At 47.6% G+C, this 12879-nt stretch overlaps 1 protein-coding gene across 1 annotated transcript in view; it reads left to right on the top strand.

The window, feature by feature from the left end:
* LOC142804030 (uncharacterized) overlaps positions 1-12879 on the top strand; it is a 42375-nt gene that overhangs the window by 15876 nt on the left and 13620 nt on the right. Inside the window, exon 2 of the mRNA XM_075890537.1 lies at positions 2768-2984. Coding sequence (XP_075746652.1) covers positions 2768-2984 — 217 coding nt within the window. The remainder of the gene's footprint in view (positions 1-2767; positions 2985-12879) is intronic.

Below are 12879 nucleotides of genomic sequence, written 5' to 3'. Positions count from 1 at the left end.
CGGTCATCACAATCAACGCAACACCACTTTACGTGGCATACATTACGCATCAGTAAACACCAGTCAATGAAACGCCAATAAGATGCCAAGAAGGCTGTTTGAAATAAAACAAGAGTTGGCACAGGTATCACAGCACACGAACGTGTCGGCTTGGGCTACTCCGCATGCATTTCACGAGGACAAAAGCCTAGCCTGGACAAACGTGCGTATAAATTTTTCATGTAGGAGTACACAGCGGTTGCGGCAAGAATGACCGCTATCTTTAGCGATACATATTTTTCGAAGTTTTCGTATTGCTTTCATATGTATATGCTACGTAATCAAAATGTATAACATGCAAGACCGTTGACTTAGTAGGAAGAGGGAGCCACCACTGACGCACTTGCTGCGACGCCATTTTCAGTGCGATTGCTTGCTCTCTAGTGACGAAATTTATGAACTACTGAAACAGATATATTCTCGGAAACATCGATACTTGTGGCCCACAGTTATAAAACCGAAACTGAAGCACGTGCTCTTCTTTAAGCGCCTTTGTTCATCCAAACATTTGTGCCGGTCAGACCATAAAGGGATAAGCGAACAAGCAACATTTTATTGGGTAGGTTGTTTTTTTATTGTAACTGGTTTAATTACTACTGGTTAATTGCAGTCTGACCTTTTGACGTCATTGGAATTGTTTCAAAATGTCCCACTCGGGGCACTTATGGTGTCGCACATTTACCTTAATTTCTCGATAAAGAAAGCAATGCTGTTGATAATAAGGGTGTTTTAAACATTTGCAAACATTTATCTTTCACTCTGATGTAAGTTATTTGCCTTTATTGTCATGCTATGCAACCAGAGAAACTGGGCCGTTATGCAATGAGAGGTGTACCAATCTCACTATTGAGCTTTTACCTGGAGAGCTGTGGGCAGCATTTGGATATAAGTGAAAGGAGGTTACCTGTAAAAACTATTTCATTCGTTTATTTACAGTATCGTCAGAGTACAAATATATTGAGTACCCATGGAGTGAGCTTTATTTTTTACAAATTAATACCACTAAAATAAAAGCAGTGCTTTCCCTACCAAAATTATATGGGTGCGAAATGACACTCGATATATTTATGGTTACTAGTCAGTTATTCGAGTTGTATATAGCATCAAAACATCAGATCTATATTTTCATGAGCATATGGTTTGAGACATGTCAGTTATGTAACTAAGCAACATTCTAGATGGGTTGGTGTCATGGCAAAATTACATGCATTACTAAGTCTATCGAATTATGTACATTAAATTTTAAACTGTCCAAATTTAAGCACCATGAAATTTTGTGCAGTCACCCCTCTCTCTCTCTTTTTTTTTTTTTTTGAAAGATTTCAAAATACTTGCTAATGGCAGAGCAAGCGCTCCTTCCTCAACATAACTGTTTTTTCTGGCCAACGAGGGCGAATGTCAGATGAATAATGACAACGTATTAATGTGGATGCAACAAAGCATTTCATTGCGAGCATGTGTGGCTTTCTGACACCATTTTGAATTTTGTATATGCACAATCTAGGGCCCTAACCCTCCAAAATTTTGTGAGTTTATCTTTTGCAGCAAATGGGGGGGAAGGGATGGGCTTGCGGTTAGATGTTAATTTTTGTTTGACACTCTTATCTACCGTACAAAGTACTGGGTCTTGCCCAATTCCTGTCTCACTTACCCACTTCAGGAATTTTTCTGTGGCACTTCACAAACTGCAGTGAGTTACAACACCTTTGCTGTTAGAAATGACTTGTGGCCATTAACCTCCGTCAGGGTGACGAGGCATGTCATAAGTATGAAGCCTTACAGCACTGGTTCTGGCTGGAATGGAGCACCAGGTTCATAGCCACGTTCGGATCTCTTGTGCGAGCCTGTAGGCCTCTCCCGACTACAAACAAAAGATGATTTGATGCGACACCACATTGATGTTACTGCGGTGCCCTGCAGTGCCATGGCACAGAGGTTCTCGGCAGGCCTACCGCAGCCATTGGCCACAACAGCTGCACCTCACTAGGAGGCATAGTCTGTGTTCCGGTGTACGATGCCATGGGGCCTACCACAGCCATTGGCCACAACAGCTGTACCTCACTCTGAGGCATAGTCTGTGTGCTGGCGTACAATACCATGGCATCCTACACCAACACACAGGACTATGCCTCTTAGTGAGGTGCAGCTGTTGAATGCCATCATCAATGAGAGAAGCCATGACGACTTTGATTAGCGCAGTTGGAGGAGCTAACCCTTGGTTCACCTTTCCCGGGACACCCTGGTGCGAGTTTTTCTCTTGCCTACAATGCCTGCATTGAAGAAACGGGAAGAGCCGATAGTATCTGTGGCTCATTTAACGAACCCATCGATGCCTCTTGTGCTGCTTCGAGAGCAGTCGTTTATCAATGCATGACTGTCACCTTGCTCTGAGCTGGACACATAACTATAGGGTTCTATATTTTATCCCCCCAATTTTTTTTTTCACCATGGCATAGAAAGCAGAAAATGACCGTATTGTGGGGGTGCCTTTCTCTCCCCCTCGCCCCCAGAAAAATTCTGGTTACAACCCTGGTAGCCTATCTTGAAGAAAGCGCTTGATAGCATTTCAGATTCTTAAAACAGTTGCTCTCTGGAGATGTAACCATCGGGCACATACCAAGACAAACTCATTATAGCGAAACAGATCTTATGAGAGGGCATTCATTTCTTTTCTCAGTGGTAACCTCTGGCATTTTTCCTCACTACGACTGAATGCAATTTATTTCAGGATGACATCACAGCAGAGCCTGAGGTAGCACCTAGTCTGTCTTGTGATTTGGCACAGGGTGTAGAAGCATTGCCAAAGCCAGCATGTGAACCGAATCATGTTACAAATAAATCGATTCAAGTGCGACTACAAACCCGCCATGAAGGAACACAGGCCAATGAAAAGAAGATTTTGTCAACCCACGCTACGCAAACAGAACCTCAAGGTTATTGTTCAGGTATGTCTGTGTATTTGCCATAACTTAAATATATTGTCATGGTTTCACCGCAAGGGCTAAGGAGTGAATGCTGTGGCAACAAGTAGGGATGTTACGCAAAGTAAGGCTAGCAGCTCACAGCTCTATGATCCAACCAGGCACCATTCTGCAGATTGTTGACGTAAAGAAATATGCTCGCTTCAGTGCAGAATAATTGATGAGAGCGCAGCAAGTATAGTAGTTAGAAAGTTTTGAGCTGTCTATTTCTTTTGAGACAGCACGCAACTTCGCCTGTTTAAGCAAAGTTTACTGTTGATGCACTAGCAATCCACCCTTGTCTGGCGCCCGTTCATGTGTTATCACATTATGGGCATAGCCGGCGCATTTGATCGCTGCTTGAGCAGTAAGTTTTGCAACCCTCACCCTTTTTCACTAAGACATAGAGGGCGTGATGAGCTGGACGACTATATCTACTCAGACTTGTATGCAGTCTAACTGCAATAGATGTCATGCCTGCCGAGCTAGTGTGCGTGCCAGCGATCGCGCCCTTACTGGCTAAGTCCACAGCTGTTGCTCGAGCAACACTTCCCCTCCATAGCCTCGTGTTTTTTCATGCTCATGCAAGACAGGCGGTGTGTTTTTTCTCTGCTTCGATGGCAGGCCTCTCGATTGGGGGATGTTATCACATGCGCTCTCTGGGCAACGGAGTTGGGCCAGCTCGTTTGATCTTAGCATCAGCTGCTTTCGTTGCCCCTGCTTACCCTCGGGTTGAACATACAATGCGTGGGTGGATGTTATTCGTTTGGACTTTATGCGAGACATGACTTCAATGGCCACAGCAAAAACTGTCAAAAGGTGCCCATATAATTTCTATCGCAATAATAAGGCCATTGCATAATTTGACTTAATGGTTGAAAAATGTTGCTTAACAAGTGCCATGAAACCGGGCTACATCTGATCTGAATCTTTTGACTGCTCCAACCTTACTTGAAAAGGCCTTTCTAGCTGCTCCAAGCCTGGGCCGAAATGTTTTTCTGTACGCTCAAAGCCTGCTACGAAAGGTACTTTTGGCTGCTTTAAGGACTGCTCCCAAACTCATTTACCCTGTTCTACCCTTGATATGCATTAAAGGGACACTAAAGTTTAGTAACAATTTATATCTGAGTGAGGGTTCAATGTATGACAATGTCTAAAATGACAATATTATCAACAGCAGTATCTTACTTATCGAGAAATTAAGGTAAATGCACAAGAATACATGTGCCGCAGTAGGATATCCTCAAAATGATCCCAATGACGTCAGACGAACCCCCTACAATTCATCACTAATAATTGATCTAGCTGCACTGAATAAAGAACCTTCTGTGCATTAAGAAGCATAATAAACTGCTGCTTGTTCGTTTTTGTTTGATTCATGGAAAAAAGAACCGCCGGACGTTACTAGGAGGAATCGTGTGAGGAGTTAAAAATTTTAATTTTCGCGTGGTTAAACTGGACAGGTCGTGCCATCTAGTGGGGCCCGGTTGAACAAATCAAGCCTGACAAAGAGAGAATGACAAAGAAGGAAGATAACTTCTTTTTTTGACATTTTGCTTCATTTTTCACTGAACCATTTGTGACGAGTTTTATTAGTAGATAACGACAACGGCAAGACAGCGTGAAGAACCTTCCAGCAGATATCAGCACAGCAGTGAGCCGAAGCACGAGCCGAGAGAGCCGGGCGTTGGCGATGCAGCTCGCCGCAGGCACATCTTCTTCTTCACAATCGCCCCCGCTGAAAAAGGAGCCATCCTGGCGACTTAAGAAGTTTCAGGCAGAGGCTCATGGTATGGTTTCAGTCAGGAAACATGAACGATGTCACGTGCGTGCCGGCGCATATCGTCTGATCTGGAAACTGGCTCAATTAGGAAATTAACCGGAGAGGTTTTCTCCAAAACGGTGTAAGGCCCCTCGCACCGGGGGACAAGTTTCGAGGAGAGTCCCGCTGTTTGGTGTGGAATGGCTAGCCACACAAGAGACCCTGGGGTATCGCTGGGATCTGAAAGGGCAGTCCTACGGTGTTCTTTCTGGCGTTGCTGCTCTTTTGAGGTGAGCGCACAGGCGAGCTGGCGGCACTCTTTGGCTTGTCGAGAAGCATCGGAGACAGGTGGGCACTTGGAAGCATCAGGACGGTAGGGTAGTAGGGTGTCGATTTTATGGGAAGGCTCGCGTCCATAAAGAAGAAAGAAAGGTGAGCATCCCGTGGTGGTTTATTTCGTCACAGCTTTATTTCGTCAGAAAGGAACTGAGGATGATTCCGTGTTAGATGGCCATCAACCCAACGTTGGCGGCGACCTGTGTGGCCCACTCCACGACCCTTAACTGGACGACTGGGTCTGAGCTGGTCAACACGGCCTCCCAGTGCTCAAGAGAGGGATCACGCATACTATCCACCGGCGGCGGCACTATGCTACATTCCCAAAGTATGTGATCATATGTTGCCACAGCCTGACACCATTTGCATTGCGGCTTAATCTCCTGCGGGTACATTTTGTTCAACACGTAAGGGTTGGGAAAATATTGCGTCTGCAGTTTTCTCCAGACGCATTCCTGCGCCTTAGTCAACCGCTTGTGCGGGGGCGGATAAAACCTCCGCTCTAGTTTATAATGATTCGTTATGTCATGAAAAGACACCAGCCCATCTCTCGCGGACCTTCCCGGAACTGGCGGCTCACCTACCCGGCTGACGAAACCTGGAGCATTCAGGGGTGCCGCCTCGTTCCCAGGGTTCCCAGAGTGTGCTGGTACCGAGACAATTTCTATTTCTCGAATTTCTCGTCCCGTGGCCCCTTGCAGAAATCGTGCGGCGGTTGCCGATATTCTGCCCCTCGCCAGATTTCGGATGGCTGTCTTTGAATCACTGAAAATCAAATCCGACTGCGAATTAGTTATAGCTAGTGCTATTGCCGCTTCCTCTGCAGTTTCCGAGGAGCGGGTTTTGACCGACCCAGAGGCGACCAAGCGTCCCCGCCTGTCCACCACCACAATCACAAAAGCGTCTTTGTCCTTATATTCCGCAACACCTGTATAGACTGCCGCTTTGTACTCGCCGTACTCAACGTGTAAAGCTCTGGCTCTTGCCTGCCTGCGCTGCGAATGGTGAATCTGATGCATATTTTTGGGCAAAGGTTTTATGTACAGGGCCTTATGTAACTCTCGCCGCACCTGAATTTTAGTGTCCCCAGTGGGAGCCTCTGCTCCAATGCCAATCCTTTCCAATATGATCCTGCCGTTTTGGTTGTCGAAAGCCTAGCGTGCTGCATCACCAGATGCGCCTCCCATAATTCATCCAGGGTGTTGTGTACCCCTAGTTTTAACGGCCTTTCTGTAGGCGCGTTGTTAGGCAACCCAAGCGCTGCCTTGTAAGCTTGCCGGATCGTAGCCGCGACCTTACCTTTTTCTGCAGCATCCAACTTCATATAAGGTGTCGCGTAAGTGATCCTGCTGAGCACAAACGCCTGTACCAGCTTACAGAGTTCTTTTTCCTCAACCCCGCTCTTACGGTTAGCGATTCTTCTGATTAGCCTGACAGTAGCATTGACCGTGATCTTAAGTTTTTCAAGGGCCACCCTATTCTTCCTGTTAGTTTGCAGATATAGACCAAGAATTCTAATCGTTTGAGCTTCACCTACCGGCCTACCCCCTACCTTTACCTCTAACGGCGTTGGCGGAATATAGTGTCTTGCATGTAGCCCTCTGGGTTTGTCCCGAACCACAAAGAGCTCGGACTTGGGCTGAGAGCATGAAAGTCCCGCCTCTCCTGCCAACTCTTCGACAATATTAACTGCTTGTTGTAGTGTTTCTTCCAGATGCGCGTCACTACCCCTGGTTACCCATAGAGTAATATCATCTGCATAAAATGTGTGTTTGAGTCTCAGTATCTCCTCCAGCATCGGTGGCATTTTAATTAAGGCGATGTTAAACAGGAACGGTGACAAAACTGAACCCTGTGGCGTCCCTTTGCCTCCCAATGCGAATGAGTTCGATTTGATATCTTCTATTGAAATTTCTGCGGTTTGGCCCTCCAAGAATGATCTGATGTAGCGAAATGTCCTGACCCCTGGGCCAATTTTCGATAGGTTATTCAATATTGCCTCATGCGAAACATTGTCGAAAGCTTTATTCAGGTCAAGCCCCAATACAGCTTTGGTGCCCGTGTTATGCCCGGGATCGACTACATCATGTTTTAACTGTATCATGACATCCTGTGTGGACAAATTGGCCCTGAAACCTATCATAGTTGGGGAAAAAATGGCCTTGTTCTCTGCATAATTCTGAAGCTTGTTGAGAACCACGTGCTCCATCAATTTGCCCACGCATGATGTCAGCGATATGGGGCGCAGGTTTTCCAAGCAGAGTTTCTTGCCTGGCTTCGGAATAAATATAATCCTAGCATGCTTCCATTGTGCTGGGATCTCCCCGGCCACCCAATACTCATTTGTCAAGTCAGTGATCGCCCCGACCGATTTGAAATCTAGGTTTCTCAGCATTTTATTAGTAACTCCATCCGGACCTGCGGCAGACGTAGTACGCAGCTGCCCCATGGCAAACTCCACCTCCGCAATTGTGAACTCATCTAGGTCTGAGTTTTCCACTCCCGAGTAGTGTGGTAAGCAACCGTCTACTCCATCAGTTATGTACCGATTCCGGAGTTCCTGCATATAAACTCTCCAATTGTGCCTTCATATCGATGCATTAACCGAGTCATTTGTCCCCGTTGCGCCGATTTTGTTGCTGCCGGATCCAAAAGATGCCTTAACAGCTGCCATGTCTTTTTGCATCCAGACTGTTCATTCATGCGATCACAAATCTGGCTCCACTGCTTGGCTTGCAACTCAATTGTATAATTTTCGATTTTACGTTCTAACTTGGCAGTCCTTCTACGAAGGACATCATTATGTTTTTGCTTCTTCCACCTTCTCAAGAGACTCGCGTGCGCTTCCCACATGTGTAATAGTCTCGAGTCAGCGGTAAACTACTCTTGCTCGACTGGCACCTTTACCGTGGTATTATTTACATCCTCCTTGAGCGCCTGTACCCATGCATCCAGGTTGTTAATTTTCCTGTTTGCAGTGTCTGCTCTGTTTTTCCTAAATCTGTCCCAATCTGTAATTCTATGCCCTCTCACTTTGTCTTTATCCTTCGCAGCACTAAACGTCGTGGAAAGGATATAGTGATCACTTCCTAGGGCTTGTCCCGTGTTAATCCACTTTGCATTACTGATGCCTCTAAAAAACGTAAGGTCTGGAGAGCTATCCATGCTTATGCTGTTGCCTATCCCCGTATGATCTTGTGGATTGTTTAACAGCGTCCATCGCAGATCCCGGGCAACTTGCCCAAGCCGATTGCCCTTTGGGCTGGCTCGAATATAACCCCACTCCGGGTGAGGCGCATTGAAATCTCCTACCACTATAAGCGCAGCGCGAGCTGCTAACCGTTGAGTTTGAATCAGGAGTTGTGGCAAGCCCAATCCTTTATCTTTTGGAGAGCTATACACATTAAGTAAAAACAGACTCTTCTCATACTTTCGTTTAGGCAAAATCTCTAGCAGGACATAGTCTTTCCTGCTGCTATCTACGGAATGCTGAATGGCAGTGATGTTGCAATGGACTAGCACGGCTGTGAAGACGCGTGATACGCCCCTTGAGTCAATTCCTGGTGCTGTAAATGCCTTAAATCCAGGTAATTTTACGGAACCACTAGCCTCTTGCAAGGCTATTATGTCTGGTTTACTGTCCAGATTTTGTATGTGCAACTGCAGGTTACCCCGCTTTTGACAAAAGCCCCCTGCAGTTCCACTGCCAAACCTCAATTTGCTGGCGAGGCGCCATGATGAGGCACCAGGTTGACTAATGGCACTTGGCCACCCAAGGGAGGCAGTCTTGCCTCCAATAGAGTATGGAGCTGCTGAAACATGCCCATGACCTGGGTTTTGGAATCCCTAAATTCAGTGGAGAGCATGCCGAGATGCTCCTCTATTGTGTCTAATCTGGCTTCGATCTTTTCGACTCGAGCCTCCAACCTATCCTGTCTTTTCCCTTGTTTGCCTACTTTATCGGCAAGTGTTGTTACATCCGACTTAAGACTAATGACCTTAAAAACAGGCTGTGGCATGTCTACTGGTGACGTTTCGGCTAATCGTTTTGCGTTACCTACCTCATCTCCCGGGAGTGGTCTCTTCACTGTCCCCTGATTCTCCACTTCCGTAGCTGCACTCTCCTGTACGCGAGCAGACGCCTCTTGCGTCACTTTCTGTAGGCTTTGCACTGCTGGTGCCTGTGTCCCCTGCCGTTGGTCGTTTCTAAGTGCGCGTTCCATCTCTGCAATTCTGTTTTCCATTCTTTTAATGAAATCTCCCTGTCGCTGAACCAGCGCTGCTAACTCCCTCTCTCGAGCGGTTTCGTTCTGGGAGGCCGTGCCTGACAAGCTCACCTTTTTGTTGGTGTCGTGTGCATGGCTGTTGGGACTGGATACTCGTCCACCATCTTGGCCACCCTGGCGCCCTGGCAATGGCGGGAAGGAACTCGACCGGTCCCTTTGATCCCAACATGTTTTACTGATCAGGGAGCTGAACTGGGGCACACAAGCGTAACACCGGCCGCACCATCAGCAAAGGAATGCAAAAGCTTCCCATGTCCTGTGTAGTGTGCAGGATCTCATGTGGTCCTTCAAGGTGTGAAACAAAATTTTTAGGTAATGAAACAATAACATTGAGGACAAAAAACAAGAAAGTGTATTTTTGTTTCACTGAAGCCAAAATAGGCAGTCGGTGTAACAGACACATTTATCACTATAAGTCATCGTCCTCAGAGACTAGAGAAAACATAACACCCAATGTAATGCAAGTTCAAGAGACCAGAGTAGACACATTGCCCCACAAGTCTTAACAAAATGTACAAGTCACCTTTCTAAGCGACAGCGGTTGGTGCAGGCCGCTTGCTTCGCTGCTGGGCCCACGGGTCTGCAGACTTTCGTTTTCTAGGGGGCTTTCTTGAAGTTGTCTGCTTTGTTATATATTTGGGGCATCCCGGAAAAATGCTATGTACAGCATTCGCCGATAGCACTGGTCTCTTCTTGGGTACTTTTAAAAGCACCTGGTCATCGAACTCAGCGTAGTACGATTTCGATAGCTCCTGCTCAGGAAAATGCTTCACACAGACACAGTCGCTCGGTTGCAATATTCTATCTGCTCTAGGTATGGCCCGGCGCCAATGTTCAAGGCGAGCAGGCTCCGATTGAGCTTTGAAAAGCGGCACATGATCAACGCACCTTTGGTAGCCCGATCTGCAGTTGGGTACGAAGCACTTCTTACCCATTACTGCGTCTTAGTCGACCTCTGAGCCAGGCTAGGTTTCGCAAGCGTGCCACTTTAACACTGTGCACTGCAACAACAAACACATCACAGCCACCAAGAACACAGGCCGCGACATCCACGCACTACGTCGGCCCGCTCTACCTCGTGAGCTTGCATAACGATCATTGCGGCTGGTCCCAAACCACGACACAAAAGGCTACGTATGGCGCCGGCCGCCCAGCTGAAACATATACGTCTAGTCCTTGTTGTGCACACTGCAGCAGGAAACACCGAAAAAGAGCTTTAACTGCACGGAAAGGCAAGCGCGGCGCATAACCACCGTAGCAGCGCACGCCACTCCGCAAGCGATTGCCGCCCCTTATTCGCAGCACCCCGCGCCGCTGCGAACAGCGCATGTACTAAAAGAACGAACAAGATCTGGCCGCGTTCTCCGCCGCGGCGCCCGGTTAGTGTCAACACCTAAATATTCCTACACCGTGATTTCGAGAAACGACTACCGCGCTCCTTTCTTATGCCTGACCAGTCCTTTCACATCATCATCATCATCAGCCTGACTACGTCCACTGCAGGACAAAGGCCTCTCCCATGTTCCGCCAGTTAACCCGGTCCTGTGCTTGCTGCTGCCAATTTATACCCGCGAACTTCTTAATCTCATCTGCCCACCTCACCTTCTGTCTCCCCCTAACTCGCTTGCCTTCACTGGGAACCCACTCTTAATGACCAGCGGTTATCCTGTCTATGCGCTACACGTCCGGCTCATGTCCATTTTTTCTTCTTGATTTCAACTATGATATCCTTAACCCCCTGTGATGTTATGTTTGGGTTCAGGATTTGCTCCAGAAAGAATGATGCAGCACGCAAGTGGACAAACACACGTAGGACATCTTTACGCACACGACAGGACTCAACGAATAGTAAAAGTTACATTTGACATACGGGGTGCTACGCGAAATAGTCAAGCAGTAGCATACAGTTTTTTGTCGGAGCCGATGAGGTCGCTGAGCGGAGGACGTCGTGCGTAGACCGTCTGTCCGATGCCGTAGCTCGGTTCTTGGTCTGACCGCATGAAGTCCCGGAGGTCCACTCCGCGGCAGTTGATGCCGGGACGCTGCGCCCTAGGGACCCGCTCCACGATGGACGCCCTCGGCCTGTGCGTGCTTGTGGGCCAAACCCTGACCCTGAGTGTGCCCGTCTGCACACAGCATCAAGGCCTTGGCCCGGCCTCGTGCACGTTCCCTGGCCCGATCTCCTCGTAGCGGAACAGGCGGGAGCGCTCTAAGTCGAGGCAGCGGGAGGTAGGGCTCCGGGTTCTCCCATGGACCGGACACCCAGCGAAGGATAGCCCAGCCTTGGAAATCCGACCCTCGCACACCGCCCACGCACTGCTCACCCTGTCTCGAGGCACGCTGCGCACACGATCACCGTCCTCTTCGCCACCGCACGGCACATACGCGATTCGCCCCCGCACGGCGCACACATTCAAAAGGGTCAACACACAAGTCGCCACCGCACGGCGCACTATTTTGTTTTTTGTATATTTTAACCCCGCGCGCCATATATTATGACAATACCCCCTTTTTCAAGAAAGTTGTTTACAACTATTCTAAGAGAGATGCGCAGGAAGAAAGAGTTAATGCACAGCACGCTTTCCAGTTTGTGCGGTTCAGTTTGTTGCTACATGTTAAGCCCGACTCATATAGTCTGCTCCTACGTGGTCACAGCCTTTTATGTATTGAACATAAAAGGAATATTCTTGCAAAAGGAGACTCCATCTTAGCACCCTATTGTTCAGGTGTTTGGCAGAATTCAAATACTGTAAAGGCTGGTGGTTGGACTGCACAATGAACGGCTTTCCATACAGGTAAATATGAAACTTCTGTATGGCCCATACAAGTGCGAGGCATTCCCGCTCAATTGTAGAATAGCGGGTCTCCCTGGGCAATAAGTTACGACTAGCGTAAGCGACAGGGTGTAGCACTTGATCATTTCCATCTGAAGCAATACCGCACCCACGCTCGTATTCGAGGCGTCTGTGCGAAGTACAAACTCCTTCGAAAGGTCGGGCGCGAGGAGTATTGGCGCCTCACCGAGCTTCTCCTGTAGTGTTATGAATGCTGCTTCTTGAGCTGTACCCCACGACACATTGTGACTTTGTCTCTTCCTTGTGAGGTCTGTAGATACGTTGACATCAGTGCAAAATTGCGTGCGATGCAGGTTCAGTACTGGCATAGGGTTCACTTCATTTTGTCCTTCGGTGGTGTTTTCGTTAACCTCTGTGACAACTGACACCTGTTGGCGCTCGCTAGGCTCCCGTTCTTCGTACCTCTTGAGCATATTTATATAGAATATCTTGTTTTTCCCGAAGACGTCAATGACGTAGTCCACATCATTTCTTCGCTCAATTACTGGGAATGGTCCTTTCCACTGCATTAGAAGTTTATTGGAGTCAGTAGGCAACAATATGAGAACTTTGTCGCCTGAACACAATTTCCTAAAACGGCTCTTTTTGTCGTGGTATGTTCTTTGCTTGGCGCGAGCTTTCTCCAATCGTTCGTGCGCAAT

This window comes from Rhipicephalus microplus, chromosome 3 (genome assembly GCF_043290135.1).
Source record: "Rhipicephalus microplus isolate Deutch F79 chromosome 3, USDA_Rmic, whole genome shotgun sequence".
Classification (NCBI taxonomy): domain Eukaryota; kingdom Metazoa; phylum Arthropoda; class Arachnida; order Ixodida; family Ixodidae; genus Rhipicephalus; species Rhipicephalus microplus.
Note: the sequence above shows the minus strand (reverse complement) of the source record. Positions and strands in the feature narration are given on the sequence as shown.